At 42.1% G+C, this 16,372-nt stretch overlaps 1 protein-coding gene across 1 annotated transcript; it reads right to left on the minus strand.

The window, feature by feature from the left end:
• Positions 1–1,394: 1,394 nt before the first annotated feature.
• LOC124016918 (protein cereblon-like) lies at positions 1,395–15,906 on the minus strand. The gene is given in 8 exon segments (XM_046332255.1): positions 1,395–1,647; positions 2,568–2,650; positions 3,594–3,632; positions 5,484–5,586; positions 13,992–14,128; positions 15,054–15,239; positions 15,314–15,441; positions 15,879–15,906. Coding segments are annotated over 8 exon segments (957 nt in total).
• Positions 15,907–16,372: the final 466 nt, after the last annotated feature.

Here is a 16,372-nt window from a genome sequence, read left to right on the forward strand (position 1 = left end):
GTACATTTCAACTGTGAGAGACGGAATCTAAAACAAAAATCCAGAAAATCACATTGTATGATTTGTATGTAATTCATTAGCATTTTATTGCATGACATAAGTATTTGATACATCAGAAAAGCAGAAGTTAATATTTGGTACAGAAACCTTTGTTTGCAATTACAGAGATCATACGTTTCCTGTAGTTCTTGACCAGGTTTGCACACACCGCAGCAGGGATTTTGGCCCACTCCTCCATACAGACCTTCTCCAGATCCTTCAGGTTTCGGGGCTGTCGCTGGGCAATACGGACTTTCAGCTCCCTCCAAAGATTTTCTATTGGGTTCAGGTCTGGAGACTTGCTAGGCCACTCCAGGACCTTGAGATGCTTCTTACGGAGCCACTTCTTAGTTGCCATGGCTGTGTGTTTCGGGTCGTTGTCATGCTGGAAGACCCAGCCACGACCCATCTTCAATGCTCTTACTGAGGGAAGGAGGTTGTTGGCCAAGATCTCGCGATACATGGCCCCATCCATCCTCCCCTCAATACGGTGCAGTCGTCCTGTCCCCTTTGCAGAAAAGCATCCCCAAAGAATGATGTTTCCACCTCCATGCTTCACGGTTGGGATGGTGTTCTTGCAGTTGTACTCATCCTTCTTCTTCCTCCAAACACGGCAAATGGAGTTTAGACCAAAAAGCTCTATTTTTGTCTCATCAGACCACATGACCTTCTTGACCGACTGATCAAAACATCTGGCACATGAAACAAAGGCATGATACATTCTTGTAAAAGCAGCATACTTTCACATATACAAACCCCTCTAATTCTGGATTTTACATGGTCTATCTCTCCATGAACCAATCCAGCTGAAATTAGATTCTCTGAGAAACACATCAACAACTAACAGTCACCAGAATCCCAAGTTGCTTTCTATTGATTTGTTTGTTTAGAGATTATGGGCACCAAAGGTCCTCTTGATCTGAGTCTATAACCCTATACACACCTAGCTGGATACTGCATGCAAAGTCACACCTATGGTTTAGAGCAGGTTGATAGTATGGCAATGCACTAGTGTGTGCTATGTCTGTGACAGATAGTATTGGAGCTAGATAGAGAGAGCAGTACAGACAGCAGTACAGACAAGTCCAGAGTAGCATGCTATGGGGAAGATTTGCCCGTGTTGCAGAATAAAATATCTTGCTCAATTCCCCATATCTATCTGTCAATATGCAACGCATTCCATCTCCAGTGTCACTGCACTCAGGAACAAAACACCTCTCCATCCTCTTCCTCCTCTCTCTCTCTATGTATGTGTGTGTGTGTGTGTGTGTTAGAAAGTGACATTTAAAGGCAGGATGACCTTATATGAGGGATTTGCTGCCATGGCTGTCGGGGGTTGGGTGGGACACCGAGTACTAAGGAGAGGCGCTCACCAGTGGACAGGGTGTGTTGGCGACATGGGTGGCAGGGAGGTCCTCATGTTGCCACAGGCAAACCAGGCGGGAGCCCTCGTCTCCCTCCTGGCCACCTGTCTGGGGGATGCGGAGCAGCATTGCTGAGCGGGTCAGGCCCCAGAAACGAGGAGGGGACAAGTCCGTCTTGGTGGCCGTGAACTTCCAGCCCATGTGGGAGCCACAGATCTGACACTGAGCGATCGTCCAGGCATAGCTGAGGGAGGGGGGAGGAGCCATCAGTCCTTAGTCCTTAGGGATTTGTGCAGCATGCCTCAGTTCTTATTGTTGACATAAGGCATCTGACACAGAAACAAATAACCTAGTCTTCCAATTCCCCTCATCACACAGTATATGGCATACCAGACAGCATTGATAATAGAGGCCTGGGACTTTCTGATTCTCTCATGCACAGATATTACATAGAGAAAGAGCACAGACTGTGTCTATTCAATACAATGCCCTCTCTCATCACCTCTCCATTTTCTCCTCAGAGTAAAGCCCTTACTGGCTGTCACGTAGGAATGGCGGCAGGCCAGGCAAAGGAGGGAAGGCACACAGACAAACCACTCCACTCCCATCTGACACCTGTTCAATTTAGACGTTTCTCAGGGTTCTCTTCCTGGCAACAACATACCATTTGAATAACAATTATCACAAAGAAGCACTTGCAATTAACAGATGAAAGACACCAATAAACAGCCTAAATCTGTCATGTTGTGTGTCTGTTGCTCTCTCCACAACATGTCTACTCAGAACAACAGGCTTCACCAGAAGAGCAGTGTGGCAGAGAGGTTTCTTCCTCCTCCATAGCTCCCCACAGAGGACTTGAATAAGACTCATCTTGACCAGTGCCAGTCTATGGGGAGGATAAGTGGAGGAAGTTATTGCTGTCATTATTACAGGAGGCAGACACAGGCGCGCTGAGGACTGACGAGTGGCTTTGGTTGAAGATTCCTTACGTAACATAACAGAATCACTCAGAAGGGCCTTGGACATGTGTGTCACTTGAGAATATAATTTGTGAGTGTAAGGCTGTGGGTGAGTTTCTATAGTGTGGGGAATGGGTTAGTGTACATCTAAATGTGTGAGAGCGAGGGAATGTATGTGTGTGAGGCATGTATAGAGAGGGGTTACCCTGAAAACCAGCTGTGGAGCGTAGACAGCCTGCGGACCAGGTTGAGGTTGCTGGCTTTGTAGACAGTCAGGGTCTCATGGACCGTGGGAGTTAACAATCGGCTGGCATGGGGCCAAACAGAGACAAGCTGCAGGTGTGTGTGTGGGGGGGGGGACCAGGGTAGAGATAATGTTTTTATTATCTGAACCACACTGTACAAAAAACTGCCAAATTGGGTGTACAAATGACATTCAGATATTAAAGTATACGAATACATTAAAACTACAAATATTCTAGAATGACCCAGGTCGAATCAGACAGTGTAGGCAGACAGAATGGGACAGTAGCCAGAGAGATGGTTATGAAACTTAACTTGATGAATGTCAAACAAGAGACACGAACTTGCTTAACCCTTCCTTGCGCGCGCACGCACACCACTCTGATGACCCCATAGATAAAGTGTTGAGTGTTTGATGATAAACTCCATATTATTTGAGGTTTTATAGATTCAAGTTATTGTTACATTTAATGGGTCTTTGAGACAATCTTGTAAAGATGTAGAAATTCCACCGCCACTTCTTGGTTGCTAAAATACTATTTCCTTTTACATGTATTTATTTATTTAACCTTTATTTAACTTGGCAAGTCAGTTACAAACAAATCTTATTTACAATGATGGCCTAGGAACAGTGTGTTAACTGACTTGGGGCAGAACGAAAGATTTTGACCTTGCAGCTCAGGGATTCGATCTAGCAACCTTTCGGAAACTGGCCCAAAGCTCTGTCCAATACGCTACCTGCCGCCCCAAAAACTCTAACAGTTAGCTTAAGCAAGTATATAGTTTAGAGAATCATTGTACCATCTAAACTGCTGTGAAATAGCCTGTGTTGCATGCGCGAGCATTGCAAAATAAATGTACACATACATGTTAATCAATTATTTCATCCAAACTGCTTCTGTGTGGGTCAACGAGTGTCTACGGTTTTAGACGCCTGACATGCTACAAGTCCCTCCTCTCCCATCTCCTCATTGGTTTTTAGGAGCATATACCCACATGGGTGATTGAAAGATGAAGGAGGTCCATACTCCAGTCCAGTCGGTTACAGTAACGCACCTTAATGCGAAATTTCCAAATGCCTGAAGGTACCACTTTCATCTGTACAAAGAATAGTACCCAAGTATAAACACCATTGGACCACGCAGCCGTCATTACCGCTCAGGGAGGAGACGTGTTCTGTCTCCTAGAGATGAACGTACTTTGGTGCGAAAAGTGCAAATCAATCCCAAAGCAACAGCAAAGGACCTTGTGAAGATGCTGGAGGAAACAGGTACAAAAGTATCTATATCCACAGTGAAACGAGTCCTATGTCAACATAAGCTGAAAGGCCACTCAAGCAAGGAAGAAGCCACTGCTCCAAAACCACCATAAAAAAGCCAGACTACGGTTTGCAACTGCACAAAGGGGACAAAAATGGTCTGATGAAACAAAAATAGAACTGTTTGTCCATTATGACCATCGTTTGGAGGGAAAAGGGAGAGGCTTGCAACCCGAAGAACACCATCCCAACCGTGAAGCACGGGCGTGGCAGGATCAGGTTGTGGGAGTGCTTTGCTGCAGGAACGACTGGTGCACTTCCCAAAATAGATGGCATCATGAAGTAGGAAAATTATGTGGATATATTGAAGAAACATCTCAAGAAATCAGTCAGGAAGCTAAAGCATGGTCGCAAATGGGTCTTCCAAATGGGCAATGACCCCAAGTATACTTCCAAAGTTGTGGCAAAATGGCTTAAGGACAACAAAGTCAAGGTATTAGAGAGTGGCCATCACAAAGCCCTGACCTCATCCTATAGAACATTTGTGGGCAGAACTGAAAAAGCGTGTGCGAGCAAGGAGGCCTACAAACCTGACTCAGTTACACCAGCGCTGTCAGGAGGAATGGCCAAAAATTCACCCAACTTACTGTGGGAAGCTTGTGGAAGGCCAACTGAAACGATTGACCCAAGTTAAATAATTTAAAGGCAATGCTACCAAATACTACTTTAGTGTATGTAAACTTCTGACCCTCTAGGAATGTGATGAAAGAAATAAAAGCTGAAATAAATCATTCTCTCTACTATTATTCTGACATTTCACATTCTTAAAATAAAGTGGTGATCCTAACTGACCTATGACAGGGATTTTTACTCGGATTAAATGTCAGGAATTGTGAAAAACTGAGTTCAAATGTATTTGGCTAAGTTGTATGTAAACTTCTGACGTCAACTGTACTTTCATAGCAGGAATATACATAATGCATAGGCTATTATTGTTGACCAAATAATGATTTTTAGAACAAGAACATTTTGCAGCAAAATCACAGAGAATTACCAACATCAGCAAAATGCTTCGATAAGAGCAAGGCAATGTCAGTGCCCGTAATTTTTGGCTTATTGTTCCAGCTCTAGTCAGAGCGACGATGAGGAGGGTGAGGATAGAGGGATGGATTAGAGAAGAGGTGTTTTAACACTTGCACAGCTCTCAATGCATGGGAATGGGAGACCTCACAAAAGAAGGCAGCATCTCCGACCCACCACCTCAAGAGAGGGGAAATTATCATCACTTTTATAGGCGGTGGCTAAATATAACACATTAGAGTAGAGGAGAGAGGGAGACGGGAGTCTGCCACAGTACAACAGGGAGGAGTAGGGGTAAGAGATTAGACCAGATCAGTTGGGGTACAGTGGGTACAGCTGGATGGATTCGTGGTGGGTGTAGGGGTACATATCAAACAGTGTGTGGATAAGGGTCTGTGTGTCAGACAGATGAACAAGTCCTCGCCTGGTTCATGCGTTGAGCAGTGTGCTTGGCCTTTAAATTGTAAGGTTTAGTGATGTGTATTTATGGCTCTGTGTGTGTGCGCACATGTCTGTGTCTGTCTGTCTTTGTGTGCTCACCCAGTCCATGATGTCCAGCTCACAGCACAGCCTCTGGATGGCACTGCCTATCTTCAGCAGCTGGAGCCGGAGGGCATCGTCTATGGGCAAACAGGCTGCCACTCTGTAGGAGAAATCTGATAGGAAGGAGGGATGGGGAGATGGTAGGTTACAGTTCAGGATTTAAATCTGAGAGGTTGGAAGAAGTATCTAAAAATATGATGGTTTTGGTGGCAGAAATATACAGTAGCCTTTAGGGCAGGCCCTGTTCATCAATCTCCTGGGGGACAAACACAAGAAACAAGGTTACAAACAGGATGTGTGTCGTCACTTAACTGGTAAAGTATTTTTCTTATGGAATAAATCAGATCAAATCAAGTTCCATTGGAAATGTTCTATCTGTGTACACACAGTAGTTACAGTGCATTCAGATAGTATTCAGACCTCTTGACTTTTTCCACATTTTGTTACGTTACAGCCTTATTATAAAATGGATTAAATAGTTTTCGCCCCTCACCAATCTACACACAATACCCCATAATGACAAAGATTTTTTTTTTTTTGACATTTTTGCTAATGTAGAAATATCACATTTACATGAGTATTCAGACCCTTTACTCAGTACTTTGTTGAAGCACCTTTGGCACCGATTATAGCCTTGAGTCTTCTTGGGTGTGACGCTACAAGCTTGGCACATTCTTGGGTGTGACGCTGCAAGCTTGGCACACGCTACAAGCTTGGCACATCCGTATTTGGGGAGTTTCTCAGATTCTTCTCTGAAGATCCTTTCAAGCTCTGTCAGGTTGGATGGGGAGCATCGTTGAACAGCAATTTTGATATTCGGTCGGGTTCAAGTCTGCGCTCTGGCTGGGCCACTCAAGGACATTCAGAGACTTGTCCCAAAGCCACACCTGCATTGTCTAGGCTGTGTCCTTAGGACCGTTGTCCTGTTGGAAGGTGAACCTTCACCCCAGTGTTGGAAGGTGAACCTTCACCCCAGGCTGAGGCCCTGAGCACTCTGGAGCAGGTTTTCATCAAGGATCTCTCTGTACTTCTCCGTTAATCTTTTCCTCTATCCTGACAAGTCTCCCTGTCCCTGCTGCTGAAAAACATCACCACAACTTGATTCTGCCCCCACCATGCTGCACCATAGGGATGGTGCAAGGTTTCCTCAAGATGTGACACTTGGCATTCAGGCCAAATAGTTCAATCTTGGTTTCATCAGACCAGAGAATCTTGTTTCTCATGATCTGAGAGTCATTTCGGTGCCTTTTGGCAAACTCCAAGCGGGTGGTCATGTGCCTTTTACTGAGGAGTGGTTTCCGTCTGACCAATCTACCATAAAGTCCAATTGGTGGAGTGCTGCAGAGATAGGGGTCTATCTGGTTAGCCTAGTGGTTAGAGCGTTGGACTAGTAACCGGAAGGTTGCGAGTTCAAACCCCTGAGCTGACAAGGTACAAATCTGTCGTTCTGCCCCTGAACAGGCAGTTAACCCACTGTTCCCAGGCCGTCATTGAAAATAAGAATATGTTCTTAACTGACTTGCCTGGTTAAATAAAGGTAAAATTTAATTAAAAAAAAAATAGTTGTCCTTCTGGAAGGTTATCCCATCTCGACAGAGAAACTCTGGAGCTCTGTCAGAGTGACCATCGGGGTCTTGGTCAACTCTTTGACCAAGACCCGCCTCCCCCGTTTGACCAGGTCTTGGTGGTTCCAAACTTCTTCCATTTAAGAATGATGGAAGCCACTCTGTTCTTGGGGACCTTCAATGCTGCAGAAATGTTTTGATACCCTTCCCCAGATCTGTGCCTCGACACAATTCTGTCTCGGAGCTCCAAGGACAATTCTTCCGACCTCATGTCTTGGTTTTTGCGCTGACATGCACTGTCAACTGTGGGACCTTATGTAGACAAGTGTGCGCCTTTCCAAATCATGTCCAATTAATTGAATTTACCACATGTAGATTGCAATCAAGTTGTAAAAACATCAAGTATGATCAATGGAAACAGGATGCACCTGAGCTCAATTTCTAATCTCATAGCAAAGGGTCTGACTACTTAGGTAAATAAGGTATTTCAGTTTTTATTTATTTGTAAAAATGTCTAAAAATGTTTTTTTGCTTGTCCATTATGAGGTATTGTGAGTAGATTGTAAGAGGAAAACAATTAATGTAATCCATTTTAAAATAAGGCTGAAACGTAACAAAATGTGGAAAAGGTGAAGGGTCCTGAATACTTTCTGAATGGACTTGTATCTCTAGCCCTGAGAGGTTAAGACACTAACCTATAGAACAATGTTGAGTACACAGAGTCATAGAGGGCATAGACCCAGGGAGGCCACGATGTCATGTTGGCCCAGTGGAACTTCCTCTGATTAGAACACAGGCAAACACACAGAAAACATCACCTCAGCAGGAGAACATCTTCATTCATATGCCTTGTGTTACACAAACAACACTGGGTTGCAGGTCACATTCAGGAGGGAGCAACTATATATAGAAGGGACATTATTCCTTTTCCACATGACAGAAAAGCATGTCTGTTCTAGACAAAAACAAGTGTATCTATCTGAACACTCCATAAGATTGGGCCTACAGTTGAAAATGCGTCTCATGTTCCGTGTGTCTCGCCACCGAAGACTGTCACCACTACCTCTGCATGTTAAACATCCCCCTAACAAACAATTAACCTTCCCACCGCTCCTATTCTCCACACCCTGTCACTACCACCACACTCTGTTTGTTAACTTCAAGAGCGTGTGATAACAGAAGGTGCATGACTTCACCATCAACAGAACAACATACACAGACATAAGGTAATATTTTAAGGCAGGGGTTCTCAAACCGGGGTCCACGGAGGTACTGCAGGGGGTCCACGGCCAGATCTCTTTTTTTGGACATTACATTTTTTTATGAATATTACTAACACATTAAACTACTTTTGGCATAGGGATCTGTGGAATAAGTTAAAAGTATGTAATGCAATACAATGTAATATTATTAATCTACAATGGATGTTCTTAATATATAATAATAATATATGCCATTTAGCAGACGCTTTTATCCAAAGCGACTTACAGTCATGTGTGCATACATTCTACGTATGGGTGGTCCCGGGAATCGAACCCACTACCCTGGCGTTACAAGCGCCATGCTCTACCAACTGAGCTACAGAAGGACTTAACCCTGGGCAACATGGACCTGGGAGGCTCACAGGGATATTGGTATCCACAGTACTCCACCAATTATACATATTTCAGCATAACATCAAAAATAAAATGGTTGACATAAATGCACTGTTATTTAAGCTTTGAAATGGCAAAGTGTTCTATCTGCATCACAGCAATTATTTTTAGAATTGCAGGATATTAGCTTTAAAGCCGCAACAACAAAAAATATATCTGCCCCATGACAAAATGTTCCTCCCCAGGGTTCGGACCGTGGTTCATCCGACCATGCACTGCCAAAGTCATAGTAAAACAGCCTGTATGCTATTTCTATCTCACTCGAGTTGTGTTATGAGGTGGTCATTGGTGAATTTGCTATCATAAAAGGGGTCCCCGGCTCCAAAACATTTGAGAACTCCTGTTTAAGATATGTGATGTCTCATTTAAAGCTAGATTATGAGGGTAGTAGAGTATGTGTACTATATCATGTGAATAGTGGTACATACTGACTGTACAAAACATTAGGAACTCTCTCTCCATGACAAAGACCGACCAGGTCTCATAGTGATGAGACAGGCGATGGTTTCGCATATTTGAACTTCACTGGCGCCACGCAGTAAAACATTTAGTGTCGCAGCACACAGCAGGGCAGCACACAAGCGACATTCAGAGTAATTTGCCTGTTCCTATAGCCTGTTCCAAAAAATATGTTATATAGCAAGAGAGGAATGCAGGCCAAAGAGAGCAGAGAATTCACCAAAGCAGCACAAAATGCCCAGTCAGAAAATACTTTCTCTATCTGTCAAATGCATGGGCATAAGGCTATAGTGTGTCTATAGAGTCTTCGGTCTAGCTGTTTTAAAAGAATGTAGCCTATTTTCCCTTCTCTCCATTTGATAGCCTTCAGTCATATTCATAGCCTAAGGTTAATAACTTTATGCATGGCTTTCTCCCGGTCAAACAATGAATATAACAGAGTTCTATCTCAAAAAGTTATTTGAATGACATAAGGTAAAAACATAAGGTAGCCAAAGGTCTAATAATGAGAGAACAAACAATATCAATAGCCTATAGAAAAATCGAATTACAATTTTAAGCTTATTAAAGATGCACTATCCAGAATTCGCTGCGCCATTTCCTGGTTGCAAAAATTCAAATAGTTTGCCTAATTTCCATTTATGTGACAAAACAAGCACGTATTGTGTAGAATCTAAAGGTGTTGTATTTTCAGCTGTTTGAAGCTGGGGGAAAAAATGCAACAAACAGAACAGATCTACTGCTTTTGACTTGCTTTCAATGCGATTGACAGATCTGTAACACACATTTCTATGTGAATTTGGTCAGGTCCCCCAAAAGTTACATATTGCAGCTTTAAGAAAGAAAAGCAAAATCAAGGAGTGCAAGGCAGCATCAAAAGACAAATGCTAAAACCTTTTCAAGGACAAAGACAGTAGGAAAGCGTGACAAGGGCTCCAAACCAAAGATACATTGTCGAAAATGTTTGCAAATTATTTGAACAGTTTCTATTGTCAGTTTGACATGTGTGATTTTACTAGTACAAAAGAGGAGGAAGGGAAGCGCTACTAAGGTACACAATACCTTATTTTGGTAGATAGAAGGGGTAAATTGGTCATCAAAAAGAAAGGAGGACCAAGGCACTCTTCATATACTAATAAGTATTAATAAAGGCATTTTAATTAATTATATGAAGAGTGCCTTGGTCCTCCTTTCTTTTTGAAGTGTGATTTTACATTGAAGCACAAAGTAGCCTTGGACAGTATAGACAGCATACCAGCTGTTGATATACAGATCTCTGTGAATGACATCAAGAAATACATTCAACGTGTCAACCCACAAAAATCATATGGTCCAGACGGTGTCAGCAGCAAGGCACTACAGGCATGCACAGACCAGCCCGAATTTCCGTTCCAGCGATACACCATCCATCTGGTTTTGGCTGAGATGAAGGTTCACCTTCCAACAAGACAACGACCCTAAGCACACAGCCAAGACAACGCAGGAGTGGCTTCGGGACAAGTCTCTGAATGTGCTTGAGTGGCCCAGCCAGAGCCCAGACTTGAAACTGATCGGACATCTCTGGAGAGACCTGAATATAGCTGTGGAGCGACGCTCCCCATCCAACCTGATAGAGCTTGAAAGGATCTGCAGAGAAGAATGGGAGAAACTCCCCAAATACAGATGTTCCACGCTTGTAGTGTCATACCCAAAAAGACTCTTGGCTGTAATCACTGCCAAAGGTGCTTCAACAAAGTACTGAGTAAAGGGTCTGAATACTTATGTAAATGTCATATTTCAGTTTTTTAAATTTGTAATACATTTCTAAAAATCTGTTTTTGCTTTGTCATTATGGGGTATTGTGTGTAGAAAGATGGGGGGAAAAACAATTTAATCAATTTTAGAACAAGGCTGTAACCTAACAAAATGTGGACAACGTCAAGGGGTATGAATATTTTAGCACCAGTAGTACATTTAACATTAATTCCTATAATTCTAATCTACAATGTTTGTTACTTTGGCAAAGGTCATTTCTGTTAATGCATTCAATATTATTATTCCAGTCTTCTCATTATCATTGTCGGAGTGGACATGTTGTTTGCAGAGTGCACAACCTATACTACATTTGTGAGAAACAAGTTTTGGTTTATTTAATTCCATTTATGAGTTTTGTAAATGTAGTCATTGTCTTTTGTTTGGAGCGCTTCTGTCAATGTTGAGTAAGGACACGCACGCATAGAAGTAGGCCTATAGGCTACCTGGCCTGATTACACATAGTAGGCCTATAGGCTACCTGGCCTGATTATACATAGTATTAGGCTTATAGGTTACCTGGGCTGATTATACATAGAATTCGGCCTATAGGCTACCTGGTCTGATTATACATAGTATTAGGCTTATAGGTTACCTGGGCTGATTATACATAGAATTCGGCCTATAGGCTAGCTGGTCTGATTGTACATAGAATTCGGCCTATAGGCTACCTGGGCTGATTATACATAGAATTCGGCCTATAGGCTACCTGGTCTGATTATACATAGTATTAGGCTTATAGGTTACCTGGGCTGATTATACATAGAATTCGGCCTATAGGCTAGCTGGTCTGATTGTACATAGTATTAGGCTTATAGGTTACCTGGGCTGATTATACATAGAATTCGGCCTATAGGTTACCTGGGCTGATTATACATAGAATTCGGCCTATAGGCTAGCTGGTCTGATTGTACATAGAATTCGGCCTATAGGCTACCTGGTCTGCATGCAAAAGTAGGCATATAAATGTGCCCATTTGAGGATCTGATATTATTTCTGATTGGCTTAACGCACCACCACTAATGACCTGTGGAGCTTCTCAAAGTAATGTTTTCTTCACCTCAAACAGCAAGCAAACCAAGTCTGTTTTTACATCCATTGAGAATTACAAGTTTCTCAATGTATTTGAAAAATCTTTCCAGCTTTCTCCCTTTTGATAACCACTCAGTTTGAAAGGGAAAAATGCTCTGATCCAGTGGATACGTCATAAAATAGGCCTACCTGATTACTTATCATCAGTGCCTGACTTGGACTGAAATAGGTTCCAGTACTCCTTTTGGGTGCTGGTACTGTTTATATTTAGGTACAAGAGCTCCGCAATATCTTTGAGGTAATATTTTATAAGAGGAACAGGAGCTCAAGCAGTAGAACATTTGAAATGACAGTACTCAGCTCCGGTGAGCTCCTGCCCAAGTCAAGCACTGCTTCTTATCCTTGCGCAAATAGCCTACAGTTGTGTCTGACCCAAGTTCACTGGCATGGAAAACTGAGGGCCCAGAATATTTTATACAATGTTGAAAGGCACTAAAGTAACTGCAAAACATGTGACAACACAATGAACTTTTTTGTCTTGAATACAAAGTGTTATGTTTTGGTCAAATATAACACATGACTAAGTACCACTCTCAATATTTTAAAGCATAGCGGTGGCTGCATCATGGTATGGGTATGCTTGTAATCATTAAGGACTATGGAGTTTTTCAGGATGAAAAAAATTAATGGAACGAAGCACAGGCAAAATCCTAGAGGAAAACATGGTTCAGTCTGCTGCCCACCAGACACTGGTGGAGATTAATTCCCCTTTCAGTAGAACAATAACCTAAAACAGAAGGCCAAATCTACACTGGAGTTGCTTACCAAGAGAGTGAATGTTCCTTAGTGGCCGAGTTACAGTTTTGACTTAAATCTACTTTAAAATCTATGGCAAGACCTGAAAATGGTTGTGTAAACAATGATCAAAAATCAATTTGACAGAGCTTGAAGAATTTTGAAAAGAATAACGGGCAAATGTTGCACAATCCAGGTGTGGGTGGAACGCTCTTAGAGACTTACAGCTGTAATCGCTTCCAAAGGAGCTTCTACAAAGTATTGACTCAGAGGTGTGAATACTTACGTAAATGAGATATGTCTGTAAACTTTTCCAAAAATATGTTTTCACTTCGTCATTATGGGGTATTGTGTGAAGATGGATTAAATGTATTTATTTTCTTACCCATTTTGAATTCAGGCTGTAACACAACATATGGAATAAGTCAAGGTGTATGAATACGTTCTGAAGGCACTGTATGTGCTTTTGTCAGTATATATATTGTTTAAAAGGCTAGTATATTATATCACCTCCCCATAGTGTCTAATGTGCTTTTCTACGAAAAGGATAAAAAGAATGAGTGTGCATAGAGGCTATGTCAGAATAACCATACCTGCATTCTAAATAGTAGGCTTTTAGAGTATTTGAAAATAGAACGTTTTATAGTATGTGACATTTTTTTTAATTGAGTATGTTTTAAATGCCAGGATGTCATATTAATTTCTGCTTTTCATCTAGTAGAATTTGCTGCACACTATTGAGGAAGAGAATCGTATTTTTACACACACGTGTGTTTGATAACAGCTGATAATCAGAATAGGGGACGCACTCTACAAAAATGTACAAATGGCGGGGAACAAGCGTGATTGAGCAATAGATGACATCTTCTCAGTATGGATGAGTAATATGTTGATATTTGTTGCTTAATGCATGTGTTTTTATTAAACAGTAAGATCTAGTATGCAGTACTATTAGTACACCGTATGTAGTTTTAGTAAGAAGTAGGCAAGGTGGATTTCGGACAAGGCCAATCTCTACTTATAAGGCCATGAAAATAATAATGCCTTTATGAAAGTGAGAATGATGATTACATTTAGAGATGAAGCTCAAGTGACAGACAGATTGGATAGATTTTGGTCTTATGTCTATAAGCTGTTTTACTCATTACTCTGCCCAGGTTCTACGAGGTTTCAGGTGGTTCTGTTCAGTAACATTTGGTTCCACTCACCCATCTGCCTGGGTTCTGATCTCATGGACCTTGAACCGCTGCCGTCCGACTACCTTCACTTTGACAGTCTCGATGCCGTACTCCTGCCCCTCCCGATAAGCATAGATTTCAGCTGTCGTCCCAAACTCTGCATGCACCTCACCTGTCACTGGAGGGTAAGGTGAGAGGTACAGACAGCCACACACATCTAATTAAGAACACTCTACTGTGATCACACACACGACACCAGTCCAATGCATTCAATTCAGTGGTGTAAAGTACTACTACTAAAGTAGTTTCCAGGGGTATCTGTACTTTACTATTTATATTTTTTTACTTCACTACATTCCTAAATATAATAATGTACTTTTTACTCCATACATTTTTCCTGACACCCAAAATTACCTGGTACATTTTGACAGGAAAATGGTCCAATTCACACACTTATCAAGAGAACATCCCTGGTCATTCCTACTGCCTCTGATCTGGTGGACTCACTAAACACAAATACTTCGTGTTATAGTGTGCCCCTGGCCACCCGCCAATAAAAAATAAATTGTGCCTTCTGGTTTGCTTACTATAAGGAATTTGACATGGTTCATACTTATACTTTTGATAGATAAGTACATTTGAGCAATTCCATTTCCTTTTGATAAGTATATTTAAAACTAAATACTTTCACTCAAGTAGTACTTTTACTTTAGTCATGCTCTATTAAGGTATCTTTACTTACTTATGACAATCGAGTACTTTTTCCATCACTGATTCAAACATGAGGCTGTGCATTATCAGGCTGAAACATGAGGTGATGGCGTTGGATGAATGGAATTCAAATTGACATCGATAAAATGCAATTGTGTTCGTTGTCCGTAGCTTATGCCTGCCCTTACCATAACACCACCCCCACCATGTGGTACTCTGTTCACAACATTGACATCAGCAAAGTGCTCAAATTTGTTGATAAAATGCAGGACATGATTGTTTGGTTGCGGGACAAAGGGCCAAAATGCGGGGCTGTCCGGCACAATCTGGGATATGTGATCACCCTAAACAGAGCCCATTCCCATTCTTCCCACCCTCTACTTCTCTCCCTCCCTTCACTCTATACCCGTGTGCGAGCACAGCAAAGGTGGGGTCTCTCTGGATGATGTTGCGCATCATGCTGACCTCCTGCAGTCTGAAGAGCTGCAGCCGCAGGGTCTGTCCAGGGATAAGCATGACAGCGGTGAATGGAAGCACTGGGATGGTCTGGCATCTGTCGTCATCGTACTGGGAGGGGGGCCGAAGCACTAGCGCAGTGTAGAAAACCAAGAACTCTATACTCAATGACACATCTGTACAACAATACTTTGTAATGTAAATATGAAACCCACAGCATGTGAAGTTGGAAGACTCGGGTCAAAGTTTATGCTTGGTTTTTCTGCATCCTCACTGTCCCGAGTTTAAGTCCCAATCTCATCCTCTTAATTTTCTGTAAGAATAATAGTCAGTGGCCATAAGGAAATATGTACTTTCACTTTTACTTGCCCCATTGCAAAACAATTTCCCGAGTCATTGCGTTAACAATAACTTGGACATTAAGATGCATTTGGAAGATGATTACAGAAAACCTAGGTTTGGCAAACTATTACTAGTAGACTGACATGACTAGCAGCTGGGAATTAAATGACATTAGCATGCAAGGTAGCTAGCTAACGAGACATTTCAGTTGTAACTTGCGAGATTTATTTGAATGAAAGCAATAAATCCGTGAAAAATAGCATCACGAGTGATTGAATGAGTTCATTATGCTGTCAGATGAAGTATGGCCTCGTTTCTTTGAATAGGAAACAGATACGTTTAAGGACCCATTACAATAACGTATGCTTCAGTACACTAGTCTACCAATGCAATTAAAGACCTTTGTACCGGGTAAGCGTTGTAGCCGATTGCCCATGTCGATATTGTTGCCTCCACATCCTGTGGTTTTCTATAGCATCCAAAACGACTCACTGTCGAGCCCAAGTGGACTGAGTTAATCTTCTCACAATTATGCATTTTGGGGCTTGGAATTAGTTTAGTGGTGGACATGTTCCCGCTAGATAAGAGCTCCAAAACTGTCATTCCGTTCATTTGATCTAAAGCCTAAGCTATCGTAATAGTCATAGTACTATTAAATGACGTTGGGTGAAAATGAACAGGAGCCCTTGTTTCACACCAAGCACGATAAGCCATTTAGCAGACGCTTTTATCCAAAGCGACTTCCAGTCATGTGTGCATACATTCTACGTATGGGTGGTCCCGGGGATCGAACACACTACCCTGGCGTTACAAGTGCCATGCTCTACCAACTGAGCTACAGAAGGACTATTCTACCCCCCCCCCCAAAAAAATAGAACCCCAAAGGCTACCCTTAAGTAGAA

The sequence above is a fragment of the Oncorhynchus gorbuscha genome, linkage group LG03 (assembly GCF_021184085.1).
Source record: "Oncorhynchus gorbuscha isolate QuinsamMale2020 ecotype Even-year linkage group LG03, OgorEven_v1.0, whole genome shotgun sequence".
NCBI lineage: Eukaryota > Metazoa > Chordata > Actinopteri > Salmoniformes > Salmonidae > Oncorhynchus > Oncorhynchus gorbuscha.